Here is a 13960-nt window from a genome sequence, read left to right as displayed (position 1 = left end):
ATGATTTAGAGAGAAACGTTATCTAATAATAACAGACGGCCTGCATGACTCGTTGCTATCTAAACTTTTGTATAGTTGGTTGTTGTTATTTATATCATTATAGGTTTATAGGTAATTTCTATAGACTATACGAATTATTTTTAATACTATCTATAAATAGTATGAGTGTGACTTATATACAACCGTTATCTAAATCACGATACATGCCTAAAAAGATTGGTTATTTGCTACATGAACAATTTTTTTTTAAAAAAAAGAACTCCAATTGATTTCATCAAGGTGAAAACTTTTCACTTGAATATCATTCCGAGTCTGCTTGATTTTGTGAGAAAAAAAAAAGGGAGCATATTTTTTTAAAAAAAAAAGAAGTAAAAAAACAAGCTCAGTTAAGCTCTCATCTCATCTGGCAGTCAGATGACTGTGACGACCCATGTTGTCACGAGAACGTTTCATCATCACTTGTAACATTCGGGGCGAGGGAGGCTCGAACTCTCGAGCTCAGGATTACTCAACAAGCTATGAGGCCTACGCGCTAGCCAACTGCGCCACCACCCGGTTGGTGTAAGCATTTTCAGTTGTAAGCTTATACAATCGGAGAAACCAAACTGCTGTGAGTTAGAGCAAGGATTTAATTTTGTGTACCTAAAAAAATGGAACTTTGCTTCGTCATCACTGGAAAAGGAGAGGAAAAAACACGTTATCTGAATGATGTGTTACATGCTTGTGCTTGTGTTGTGGCATTATATTGGGAAATTAGAGGATTTGCCATTCATTCTGTCAAAATTGAAGACATGTGTAATATTTACCTAGTTTAGCACAGTCTCAACAAAAGATTACCGCAGCGTTGCTTTAGGACTTCACGCAACAAAGATGAACCTACTGTTGTGAAGCCAGGCCCTCCCTCGGGGAGGTTGACTCGGCCTAGGAAGCCAGTTGCCTGGCACGGCAAGGGGTGGGGTCCACCAGGCATCCCTCTTTCATATTTCACTCGACTTGGACTTTTTACCTATATATATATAAACTAGTCGGTAGTACTAGTTTTATTCACAGTTAATTAAAATGTATAGTATATATTACTTTTATATATATATATATACTTTTTTATAAACGAAGTATATATTACTTTCTGAGATATATATACTATTTTCTACAATTTATATACTATTTTTTAATACATATACTCTTTTGAATACCCATTACAGAAGAAGTATATAAACGCATTTGAAGTATTTTCTGTGCTCCCGAAATAACGGGTATGCACCCAGTCGGACCCATCATGAGCTAAAACCGTGAGTTTGTTTTGACTATTGCATGCATGCATGCACGTCGGACACACGAGCACTCCATTTAAAAATTTGAACGTAACCAACGGCCGTCCTTCTTGAAAATATAGTATATCAACTGTATTTTTTTACGAAGTAGCGTATACTTTTTCTATAGGAGTATATATAATAGTAGTATATACTTCTTTCACAAAGTAGCATATACTTCTTTTTCGAAAATGAAGTGTTTTTTTGAATACTTTGTTTTCAAAAATAGATGTGGCATTAAGGTTGTACGAGTGTAGAGGGAGAAAAATAAGTTTGTTGATAAAGGTTCATGAAGTATATCACATTACTGTAACCTGAACATTTTGCAGAATAGGGATAGCTATCTGCCTCTATGTAATTGAGTATCTCTCAGTTAGAAAACTACGGTAACATAGTATAGCATGAAGTATATCACATTACTGTAATTGAGTATCTCTCAGTTAGAAAACTATGATAACATAGTATAGCATGAGGGATAGCTATCTAAATATAGATCTATCCTAGAAATTCCTGATATTTCTTGCCACCATAGTTTGTTGGGTTGTTGGATTCGATGGGTAGATCATGGTTAGCAATGATATTGGTAAATATGGGGAAAATGATCTTAAATTTATAATTATCTTATGCAACATGAGGATATCATGGTAACTTTGTTAGCGATATGGAAATTAGGATTTGAGTAAGTGGATAGATAATATCGGTGTAGGTTGCACAAGAATTGAGTTTGTATTAGTCTTGCTCAAATCAGTTAAGGATTGGTTCGTGATGCGATTGGATCATGCTTTATATAGTACAACCATGAGTCAAGTTTATAGATACGGCCTGACTTATTACTTAGCAGTCTTTCTAGCATAGTGTAGATTAGTTGGGAGTATATGGATGAAAGGGTGATATTTCTCAAAATTATATGACGCAAGAGGGGACTTAGTGGAGGATGTACTCCCACGATGATGAAACCTTAGATGGCAAACGCGTGTTGAAAAATGCTTAGTAATGGTCTTATAGTGTTTCCTAGTCATGCACCATAGAAAATGTGTAAAATGCTTGATCTGCACAGGCAAAATAGTAATCACGGCTTATAGGTAAAATATATAATCTATACAAAGTGTAAAACTGATTAATCAGTATACGAAATACCATACGTGATTAGTAATTTGGAGGTGGGTCTGTTTTGGGAATCCTTGATGTGGGAACCATGGTTGGGTAGTTGGAACCCTTTGGTGTGATTTTGATGGTTGGAACCCTGCGATTGTGCTGTATTCATAAAAAAGACGGAGAGAAAAGAGTCATAACCGCTAGCAACGTTGTTCTATAACACCTACAAGAGATTTGGGAAAGATCCAGGATCATGTGTGATGATATGCCTCACAGACACAATTGAATAAGGGAAACACCAACTTCTGCTGTTTAGCATTCCGTTGCAAAAGGATTTCCCATTCATGGCAAGAGGTGGGGGGGGGGGGGGGCGCTCTGGTACATTCTCTTTACAGTTACTAGTTAACCGCTCAGCTACTTACATCAACATGCTTCAGCATTTACACAACCAACAAAAAATCCCTAGTCAAGGTAAGCTCCATGCAGTCAAGTCCACTGCATATACTGGATCTGTCAGGCCCTCGTTTGCATCCACTGCATCGGCTCATCAGTCATCAGGAACTGTATACAACCTTGGAGATAACCGAAAACGGGATGATCGCCCGGTGACCTTTGTCACCGTAGAACCCGACATTACCAAAGCTCGCGGAGGAGCTGTTCATGGTGGCGTTCACAACGAAGGTCACGAGTTGCCTCTGCCCGCTTGGAATGAAGAACTGCGTTGGTGCTACGGAAACTGCGACTCCGTAGGGAGTGCTGTAACTGACTGTGTAGCTCTCGTCAGCCGCCACATTGGTCACCGTTCTTGTTATTGTTCTTGACTGGTTGAGCACTGCTATGGTGATCGAGGGCAGGTTTAAGTCTGCTCCTGTCATGGTGGAGGCCCCGCAGTTGTTGCCAGTGTAGTTCATCACTACTGGGCTGGAACCATTTATGCCGCAAAGGAAGGAGAAGAAATCATCGTAACCTGTAAGTTTTCAGGAGTAGTAGTTAAGGCATTAGCCATATAGACAAACACAAAATTTCTCTTGATGTACTAATGGACAGAACTTCAATTTTTCTGGCATGAAACACTCGGGTATGACGAAAAAATTAGTCATATGCAAATGTTTTTTACGAGTACAACTGTACAGACAGGAAATGATGATTGTTACACAAACACACAACTGTCATATATATATATATATATATATATATATATATATATATATATATAGGACACCTATTCTATACTCCTAGGAGTATGTACTCCCACATGCAATATACCACCTAAACAAACACTTTATACTCTTTTATCATTTTTAGTATACTCTAATACTAATTCTAAGATACTCCAATATGAGTTGTATGAAAAAAAATTCAATGTTAGCCTTTCATTTTTGCTATATACTCTTTTTTATACATAAAAGAAGTATATACGCAAATTAAGATAAAAATCATGGAATTTCATAAAAAATTTCGTGAGATTTGTATTGTAGTATCTTATAATTACTAATAAAGTATATTTAAAGTGATAAAGAAGTATAACTCATGTGTAAAAGTGGTATATGAGAGGTGGGAGTACATACACCCAGGAGTACATACTAGTTTTCCTATATATATATATATATATATATATATATATATATATATATATATATATATATATATATATACGCCACAATTAACGTGCTACTAAAATGTAGAGGATACAAATGCTGATAAAACTGAATTGACGAGTTGGTTTTCTGAACTCTTAACATTTAATTTCCTTTCAAATGATAAAGCCACAATGCATATTATCTCATTGAACAATGAGCAAGTCAGTGTTCTTCTCTTACTCAGTTACCCTAGAATGTCTGATTAAACATTATTAATGTGCTCTCACTTTTTCGTCAGACAAACTATAATCTGACAAATGGTTGCATGGACCTTGACATGCATCATGCATGGCCTCACATTAGATGTCAATCAATGTATAGTTGCTTGTCTCGCGTTAATTTGTTGGTCGCTGTGGCATTTTAGCCCTGGTAAGCTCAAGTCAATATGGTGGTAACAAAAAAAAAATGGAAATGATTGTACAACTTACTGCAATCAAATATGAGCCCTGGATCCAGAGCAGCAGTAGCATTGACAAAGCCATTCCCCATGTCAAAAGGTGTAGCAGGAGTTTGTGTCGAATCTGGCTTGCTGTATGTTCGCTGTGCCATGATTGGATTCCCTTGCTTGTCACTGAGAGTTGTAGTCGTAGACAGAGCAGAACCTATAGCTGCTGAGCTAAAAGAAGGAAACTTCTGCTTGACGAGAGCAGCAAGGCCAGCGACATGTGGTGCAGCCATACTTGTGCCAGAGATCATTGCAAAACTTTCACCTAAAGAGTAAATAAAAAAAGAATCACCATTTAACTGATTTTGTGAATGAATACACATGCTATACTATTGGACTCTAATGCAAAGCCAACTTCTTAACAACGACTTTCATGACCGAATTGAATAGTACTTGCACAATTTTTTGGGTGTGTATGTAAAGAAATCAAGGAAATTAATGTCACCAGCAATGATCTTCTGATGTGAAAAGCATAACATAAAACCTATCAGTTACATATGCACAATTTTAACGACTCTATTCATGTAATAATTTTTTCGACATACAAGTGTACTCTTCCAACAAGGTAAAGGGCATAGACTGATCAAATATTTCAATGTTGGCACAAGTCACAGCCAATTTACACTTGGTTCATGAAACGTTGAGAAAACAGAAGAAAATCCTGTAAAGAAAGTAAATTGTCGGGTTACCAGCAAATTCAGCAGAATCCAATCCAAGTGAACTCCAAGCACCCCAAATGGAACTTCCAGGTGCTACCAGATTTGGTTTCAAGATATCAGCATTCGACAGTGAGTTGTCCTCAGGGTCAGGACCCCTAGCAGAATAGAACATTACTTTTGGTGCAGAATTCCTGTAATCTGGCTTTAGGCCCCCTAGTATTTTTGCAACTCCACCAAAGCTGACAATTCGTCCTGATGTGTCATCTCTCACAAGGGAATCATTGTAATAAGTTAGAAATACCTGGCAATATGTTACGTTAGTCAGTGCAGGAAAAGCATTGCAACTTCCAGTTTTTATCAAGAAAGGGTAAGTTTTCATCCAGTGAATAGAGTGATACATTCCACCAGTTCGTATCAACTATCAACTTTAAATCATAAAGGCAGTCAACATGAAGCCTTAGACACAATAAAAAGCACAGAAGCCAATTCACTTCACTGTTTGCTAAGAGATATTTGAACTAAAATGAGCCAAAATTCAAGAAACTGGATAAGATGGATAGAAGAGTAAGTGGGAGGCTGCGAAATCAGCTCTTGGCTGCCCTACCTTAGAGTCATCAGACGATGGTATTATAAGTCCAGGCATACGCATTGGAGTTGGGTTCAGCTGGAACCCAAGAACAAATGGGTCTAAATAGAATATAACTCCTGCAGCACTGGCATTTTTTGCCGTATCTAAAGCTTGTTTCACAGAAGACAGGCCAAGTACAAATCGTATAGAATAGCTGCACACTAGTATCTTTCCTCGTATCAGATCTTCATCTAGGTGACTCGAATCTTGGCACTCCCCAAGGGACATTTCTGTAGGAGTGGCTGTATAGTTTTTCAGTGCATGAGGTGCAGCAATTAGAGTGTACATGTCATCACCATCTGTTCCAGCTGTATATACAATTAATTAACAAAAGTTGAAATCGAATAAAGGTAACTAAGTACAGTTGTACAGACAGCAAAATAACTTTATAGGAACTTACGAGCAAGACCAACTCCTGGAATGGTCAAATTGTTGCCAAGTACAACATAATTGTTGTATACCCTGTCATGGGCAGAAGCTCCTACAGTAAATATCCATGGACTGTAGGAAGACATGCTCTTAGGGGAAGGACCAGTATTTCCAGCAGCCTGCACAACAAATATACCAGCTTTTACAGCTGATAGAAGTGCCATATCTATTGGATTGAAGAATGTAGCCAGTCCAGGAGGCCTCCTATTAGGAGTAATAGATAAGCTGATGATGTCAACATTATCTTCAGCTGCCTGCAAATGGGACACAATGACTTGTGAGTTGTTTGTCAATCATGTTACAATTAGGTCTTCTTAACTGTAGCATTTTGCGATGCTTATAGTGGCCTAGTGGAATGCTGAGGGCTTTGGTAAGAATATGATGCTGAAAGTTAAAGATACCGTGGAATATTAGTGCCTAACATCTGTCAGGCCTTATGTCAGATTAGTAAACTTGCCCATTGCATTGAACTTCCTATTTTTCAAATATAGATTCATCCAATAAACTTGAACATCTTAGAATCTTTATGTGCTGTACTGCTGTCTTGTGCCTAATTGGGTAGTATATTTTGCAATAAGTAAACAGGTCCATTGGATGATTATCAGTTTATCACTATTTCATCTCTTCACCACAAGGTTATATAATAAGATGGAAATTTATTCTATGCATGAGCAAACGAAAAGCACAATAGTAAACCATCACCTGATCTATTGCAGCCACAACATCAGCAGCAAAACCTCCGAAGCTTTTGTAAAGAGCTTTATACACAGCAATGCTAAAAATAATTTATCATATTAATTTGGGAAAAGTTAATAATATATATATATATTCATAGAGCATAAGGCAATAATCTTACTGTGCACGAGGAGCCATGCCACTTGCATCTCCATAGTGATGCCCAGCCACAACAGCAGGAATTCCATGATTACCAGCTGCAATGGATGCTGTATGCCTGTATACACACATCTTAGAATCAGAAAACAATGGGCTTGGAAAGTAATCTTACAATGTGATCCACATGCAAAAGTTTGTAATTTCTTGTTTAGTGTATTTAATTGGAACCAAGGCGACATTTACAATCAAGGGATTGGTTCCATCTGCAGCAATGGTTCAAGTCAATTTGAAAGAAGGAAACCAAAAGAAAAACAGTACGTAACCATTTCCAGTAGAACCTCTGCAAGTCTGCATCCTATCCTATATTCATCTCTAACAACTTAATAAGGTAAATCAGTTACTAACAATGACTTATCGTTGACTATATACATAATAGGACAAGGATGATTGAAGAAGAGTAGACCTGGCATTTGCATGACACTGCAACTAGGAGCAACGTGATCCAAGTACTAGTTGACGTAACAGACCCAGTAGCAGACTAGCATTAGAAGAATTTCTTTCACTTGTCTATTCAGTGATATCAAAAGATAAATAAGAAGGCAGTACTCACGTCCCATGGCCATCACTATCGGATGGTGAAGCAAGATCTTGAGAAACATTGAAGACTCCTCTAGTTATTGCAGATGCTGCAAAATGCCGAGCTCCCACGAGCTTTCTGTTGCAGGATCCAGATGGAAAATCATTCGTAACCTCACAAATGCCAGAGTAGTGAGCAGGCACTGGATAACTATCGGTTGATAGATCATCTGCAAAGCTAGGGTGGGTTGGATCTATTCCTGTGTCGATGAGACCAACAACAACTCCCTGACCAGCGCATTGTGGACCACCCTCTTGAACCCAGGCTCCTTGTGGCAGGCCAAGGAATTCAGGGGTATGAGTTGTTGCAGTCCTAATTGAGTAGTCCAACATCACATTTGCCACTTCTTTCCTCCTAGATAGCTTTTCTGCCTTTCAGTACAAGCAGGAAATCAGTTAAACTCGTGAATAAATCATTAATCTAAACAATCTTCATATGAATATGTAAACCCCTCAAAAACAATAAGAAATGACAAAAAGGGTATATGAGGACACAATTTGTAGGAAGTCACAAGTAAAAATGTTTAGGTAGCAAAATGGCATCAATCAGTATAAAATAACAAATATCAACACTATCTAGTTCACATTGCCATGAATGTCCCTTATTTTCATAACTTTGATGCAGCATCCAATAATCCAGAGGTTGCAATCCACTTGATGCTTAGAATTTCATAGCTTTTCTCCAGCAAGTAATAGACAAGTGATAACATGACACTACAAGTTCAAAAGTAGCACAAAGAACATAATTCAAGAAAAGCAAATACCTGCTGAGGAGTGATGACAATAGCAAAACCATTAATCAAGTAGCGGTAGCTGTACAGCTTTATATAGTGCTCTCCTCTTAGAGTCCTCTTCAAAAGTGAATTTTGAAGGCGAACTAGGTATGAACCATAATTCATAGGTTTGGGTGAACCATTTCTGCATTACCACAATTAGCATTTGTTGAGAGAGTAAAATACACAATCTTCTTATAGAAAAAGCCACAAATCAAAAACATCATTACATTTTTAGCATATGCCAAGCAAATGAAGTAGATGTAGTCCTCGTTTTTCCTTTTCATTTCTTAGATGTGGGCGTTTAGCCAATTTGATGCTATAGTATAGACAAGAAACACAAATAATCTATTTCTAAATAACTACAGAGATAGCACAGGCATTTACTTCAAGTTTAATGATCTGTAACTAAGTACCCGCCCAGATGGCGCAGGTTACTTATATAAAAAATAAAGTTCCTTTCGTTAATAACTAACTGATAATGAACCTGCAAATGCTCAGTATGTAGAAAAGAGGTCGCCTGAGGAAATCCCCTGAAACACTTACTTTTCTAAATCAGTACAGTATAGCATCATTTCACCCAAAAAAAATTGCAGAAGGGGATATGAAACATGTGAATAGATGACATAAACTGCAACTTGGACCAAGGTCCATCTAATGTGACAATCGTCAAATCAAAATACACTAGGTCACACAAACCTTTTCGCTGTAGACTGCATAGAGCCATCATAACGAAAAGCAGGTTGCCGTCGCATGAAATTCCATGTCCACACGACAAATGCCTACTGATGGATTAACATAACACTTGACCTCCCAATATAACCAGCCATTACTACAGTAAACAGAGCTGTCGGCAAATTAAGAGAGATAAATGCCGGGACATCTCAATGATCTCAACTATAGCACAATCAAGATCACTCAAAACTACCTCCAAAAAAAACTATTTTTTCTATACGGCATCAGAAATGCTAAAAGCCTAAATCGAATCATACTTTGCATAAATCATCATTTGCATAAGTGCAAAATGGGGCAACACGGACACGGCCATATCGTAGAATTAAAACAAAACAAAACAAGCGGTAAATTTTGCTTAAAAAACAAAACAATCAGTGAAGTTTGCTAAAAAAAATGTCGCCCACCTCGGCTTCCTCAGCACGCTGGTGGAGGGAGTGTCCCCGCTGGCGCCGGCAACTCTGCTGCTCCCAAACCTCTGTAAGTCAAGGCGCTTGTGGAACACCGGCGCCTGCTTCATGGTCACAATGTACACCGCGGTGCCGTCCTCGAAGGCGCGGACTCCGCCCCCCACCACCGCCCCAAGAACCACCACCGCGTACAGGAAGGCGGCGGCCGCCCTTTGCCCCTCCCTCCGAACCACCCCCATTGCCTCCAAAGCTCCTCGCACTCGCCCCCAAAGGCACCAAGAACCGCCAAAAAAAGGCTAGTATCGCCCGCCCATGGGAGCAAAATATCAAAACTTTCGGCGAAGCGGAGCACTACTGGGCTTGCAGGCGGCACATTAATGGCGAGGGAAAGAGGGGGAGGGAGGTGCTCTGCGAGCCCGCGAGTGCACAAGGAGGGTGAGGCTAAAGAAAAAAGGGATGCGGACGCACAAGACTGAGAAGAACTACACTACTCCCCCGTTAAAGCCCTCTTCTCATGTCTAAACCTTTTCAGCGATCAGCGTGTAGGAGCCAGTGGTGTACGCCGCTCTCGGCTCAGCTCAGCTCGGTTGCTCACACTGCACTGTGCTGTGTGCTGCTCGTCTCGATGCTGGGTCAGTGGCTCAGTGCTGCCACTGTTGTGTTGTGGAGTACTAGTATTTAATTGTGGCCCTTGTTTCGGTATCTGCTTCTGCTGTTCTGCAGCTCTCTTTCTGTGCGTTGGTGAGGATGATTCACAGCTCGGCGCTCCAGAGAAAGTAAACCGTGCACACACCCGGGAGGAGGGAGAGATTGGGAGGAAGAAAGTCAGGCACAGGGAGACCTCGGCTTTCTACAGCATAGGGAGTTGTGCAGTGATTTCGGTCTTCTCTTCCAAGCCATTTTACTCTGTGCTATTCTAAAAGTTTGTTTGTTTGAGTCAGAGATGTTAAAAAGCAATTTCTATATTATAAATTGTAAAAAATTGAATTGTAAAATTTAGATGGTAAAAATTAGATTGTGAATTGTTACAATTTAGTAGAAGGTGGATTGTTGAATTGGTGTTGAATTGTAACAATCTGATTTTTTCAACTAACTATTTATTTCAGATTTTAGATTGTAATCATAATTCAATTTTTACAATCCAATTATTTATTTTAGTTTTTAGTTTTTAATTCCAATCTAACTTTGACGACTCAAACAATTAGGACTTAATACTGCTAGTACAGAGCATGAGCTGGATCACTGTTTGTGTTAAATGAAGCAACAGCGTCACAGGCAGTAGGACAGATATGGTCCGTGTTTGACAAACGGAAGCCTGCAGCTACCAGAGTCACTTCTCACTTGTACGACAAACTCTTCGAAGAAAATGACTTTAAACTCTTTCCAAACTACGTAACCATTTTGTATGCATACGTGATGTACGAAATGATTGATCTTTTCATTGTGGTACAGTATTTAAAGCCTGAATTACTACAACGTCCTAACGGCAATTCAGATATACATCCAGTACTGACGCCTTAACAGCATAATGAGCATTAATTCTTCCGTTTCCGTTAGAAGATTTTTAAGTGTACCATCGATTCATTTTCAATTGAATTTGAATTGTTGCTCCTTATCCAACGAAGTCTTTGATGCATTGAGACGTACTATAGCACAAGGTCTTAGCAAACCTGACCAAATGGAAAACCAGCTTTTTCCCCTCTTGGTGCAGACAAGATCACTGCAGGAACACCACTAGAATCTGCAACCACATAGGATCTGGGGTACGTTGGGCATCGGTCCCGGTTGTTCATCTTTTCCCCTGTCCTTTGAGCTTTTGGAGCACAAGACCAGGCGTGTCTATTTGATAATGCCACTGGCTCCCGCTTTGACTGCACTTTCTCGAGAAACAAAATTGCTCCTGCTCATAAAAAATTGCGGTGTGCTTCAGCAACCGCCGGCAGGGCATGCTCTCACATGGATAGTCCTCAGTTCCAAAGGTGCACATCCAATGATCCTTGGTACAAAAAGTTTCATGGCTCCAAAGCACAAAACCAGAACCCTAAAATCAAGGCTCCACCTGCCAGCCCACTTCTCGCTTATGGGCTAGGCGAAATATTAAATCTTTGAGAAAAATGGAGTTTGGACATATGAAGTTACGTTCTTAAATTTTATTTAAAAAAGTATGGTCGTATATGCCCTTTGCACTTGAATTTTGATGTGTCAGGGCAGCCAAGTAACTAATCCACATGACTTAAATAGAGTTCTCTCTCCAACTCCAAGACAAAGACGTGAATAGCGATTCTAAGCCAAAGACATGCAGCCGATGGTGACCTAACACAGCAACGGAATCACAAGAGTATGCACTTCTGGGCCAGCATTGCTCTGGTCACCAGCATGCAAGTTGCAACCAGATAATCTGAGGAAAGGGAGCAAGCAAAACTGTTATAGTAGGTAGCTTTTGCTTGGTGTGGTCCTCACTTGAAAAGTGCAACACTCCACCGGAGACGAGATAGGTGCCATGGCTCACTTTTCTGTCTCCTCTGCTTTTCCTTGCCCGGACACTGCTCACCGGAGACGATTAGACGAAGAGTAGCACTGGCTAGACTTTACTAGTAGCTGATGGTAACATGAGTTGGTCCATTCTAATCTGCCGGCTGAGGCCTACATCATCGGCACGGCGAGACGTGTGTTTGTGACAAAGAGGGCGAACGTGAAGACAAGCAGCCACTGCACCGGTGCGATGTGCGCCTGACGAGCTGCAGAGAAAGGCAAAGGGGGTAGAGACGATCATTGCGTCTAGTCGGCTAGAGTTTCCCGATCATGCCCGGCAAGTGTTCGTGGCGTGAATCATTCCGAGCTCGAAAGATTTTTACGGGTAAACGGCTAGCCACTCGTGACGACATAATGCGCTATACGAAGACGGACACAGAAGAGGCTATACTGGCAGTAGTATACACGCTCGATCGGCAAAACGTTCGGCGCTACAACATTTTTCGCAGCTCGCACTTTTTCTATCGGCCGGCGCTGTATGTGCATCATCATAGCACGCACTCACTCAAATTGGCATCTCCGGTTGAGGCCAAACGTGCACGCCGTCGCCGGGCGCGGCGTTGTTTTCTTCTCCGCGCTCGGTGGGGTGGGGGCCTCGCCCGCGGCAGGGCTAAAAAAGATTCCTGCTCCGGGGAGCCGTGGAGGCACGAATGATTCGACCAGATGGGACTACGGGAGAATGTCTTTAAATCCTGGTTGGCTAATCTAAGTTAGCTTGAGCAGTGCAGCGCATGTGTTGTAGCACAGTAGCAGCGTGGCCGCGTGGGTGACCGTTGGGGGTCAGGCAGCCGTTGGCACGCACGCGGATCGCCCGGCAGCGTCCACGGTGGAGGGGAATGCACACGTTGAACTTTCAAGATGGAGACACCGATATAGATACGAAATATTACGGCCGGTGACTTGGTCTACGCCCGTCTCGTGGCAGTGCTCCTAAGCAATGCGTTAGAAGGAGAACGTGTTCGTAGCGATAGGGTTCGTACGCTTCGAGCGCTTAACTACGTGCATCTGTGAGCAAGTACCACGAGCATGAGGCACGTGTAGGGTGCCGGACGGCACGTGGCACGGGTGGACGCGACGCCGGCTCATTCTGCCTGCGCGGCTGCTGCCTCGATGGCCTCTCCACCGTACGCCGCTTGTGGGGCGGCGCCTGCTCATTGCGCCCGTGAGCGCGGGCAGCTTCTGCAGAACCGGACCGGACCAGATTTTGCAGCAGATTTTGTTGGGATCCGTGGTCACCTCTCTGACCTGCCGTGGAGAGGACCGCGCGCGCACCGGCGTAGGTTCGTGTGAGTGGGGGCGCGCGCGAAGCAAACGCGGCGGGATCTGCCTCAGGCGCAGAGATGGTGGGCTGGCTCGGGCAGGGGGCCTGACTCGGTAGGTACGGCTAGAGCACGATCTGATTGGTCTAGTTACTGTAATAAGTTGTAATGTGTCGGTTCCGCTTGCCGCTTGCCGCGCCATCGGTCTATGCCACGGTTTATCCTACATAATGTCATGCCGGACTAATCCGAGTACTATTGTTGTATGATCGATCCGATGGCTCGACGGGGAGGCTAGGGCGAGACGGTCGACGACGGGGCGGGATTAGGGATGAAAATGAATGGAAACGGTCGGAAAAACCCCCTAACCGTTTTTATTTTTACATTTTCTCTTGAAAACGGAATCGAAAACGGGAAAGCCGGAAACGGATACGAACTCGGGAATGTCGGGATATCAAAAACGAACCAATCCGAACATAAATATGCGGCTATTAGTCAGGAACCGATAATTTAAAATGAGAACACCGATCCATAGAACAATAATTTCAAGCATCGACGCGACACATAATTAATTCACA

General features: G+C 41.5%; 1 protein-coding gene across 1 annotated transcript; it reads right to left on the bottom strand.

Moving 5' to 3' along the window:
* Positions 1–2547: 2547 nt before the first annotated feature.
* Positions 2548–10346, bottom strand: LOC133908836 (subtilisin-like protease SBT2.3). The gene is made up of 10 exons (XM_062351011.1): positions 9589–10346; positions 8441–8594; positions 7651–8048; positions 7063–7158; positions 6909–6981; positions 6178–6460; positions 5754–6085; positions 5180–5450; positions 4474–4755; positions 2548–3372 (listed from the first exon to the last, which is right to left on the bottom strand). The coding sequence occupies exons 1-10, from the start codon at positions 9828–9830 to the stop codon at positions 2960–2962; spliced, it is 2544 nt and encodes an 847-aa protein (XP_062206995.1). The 5' UTR covers positions 9831–10346; the 3' UTR covers positions 2548–2959.
* Between the last annotated feature and the right edge of the window lie 3614 nt (positions 10347–13960).

This window comes from Phragmites australis, chromosome 2 (genome assembly GCF_958298935.1).
Source record: "Phragmites australis chromosome 2, lpPhrAust1.1, whole genome shotgun sequence".
Classification (NCBI taxonomy): Eukaryota; Viridiplantae; Streptophyta; class Magnoliopsida; order Poales; family Poaceae; genus Phragmites; species Phragmites australis.
Note: the sequence above shows the minus strand (reverse complement) of the source record. Positions and strands in the feature narration are given on the sequence as shown.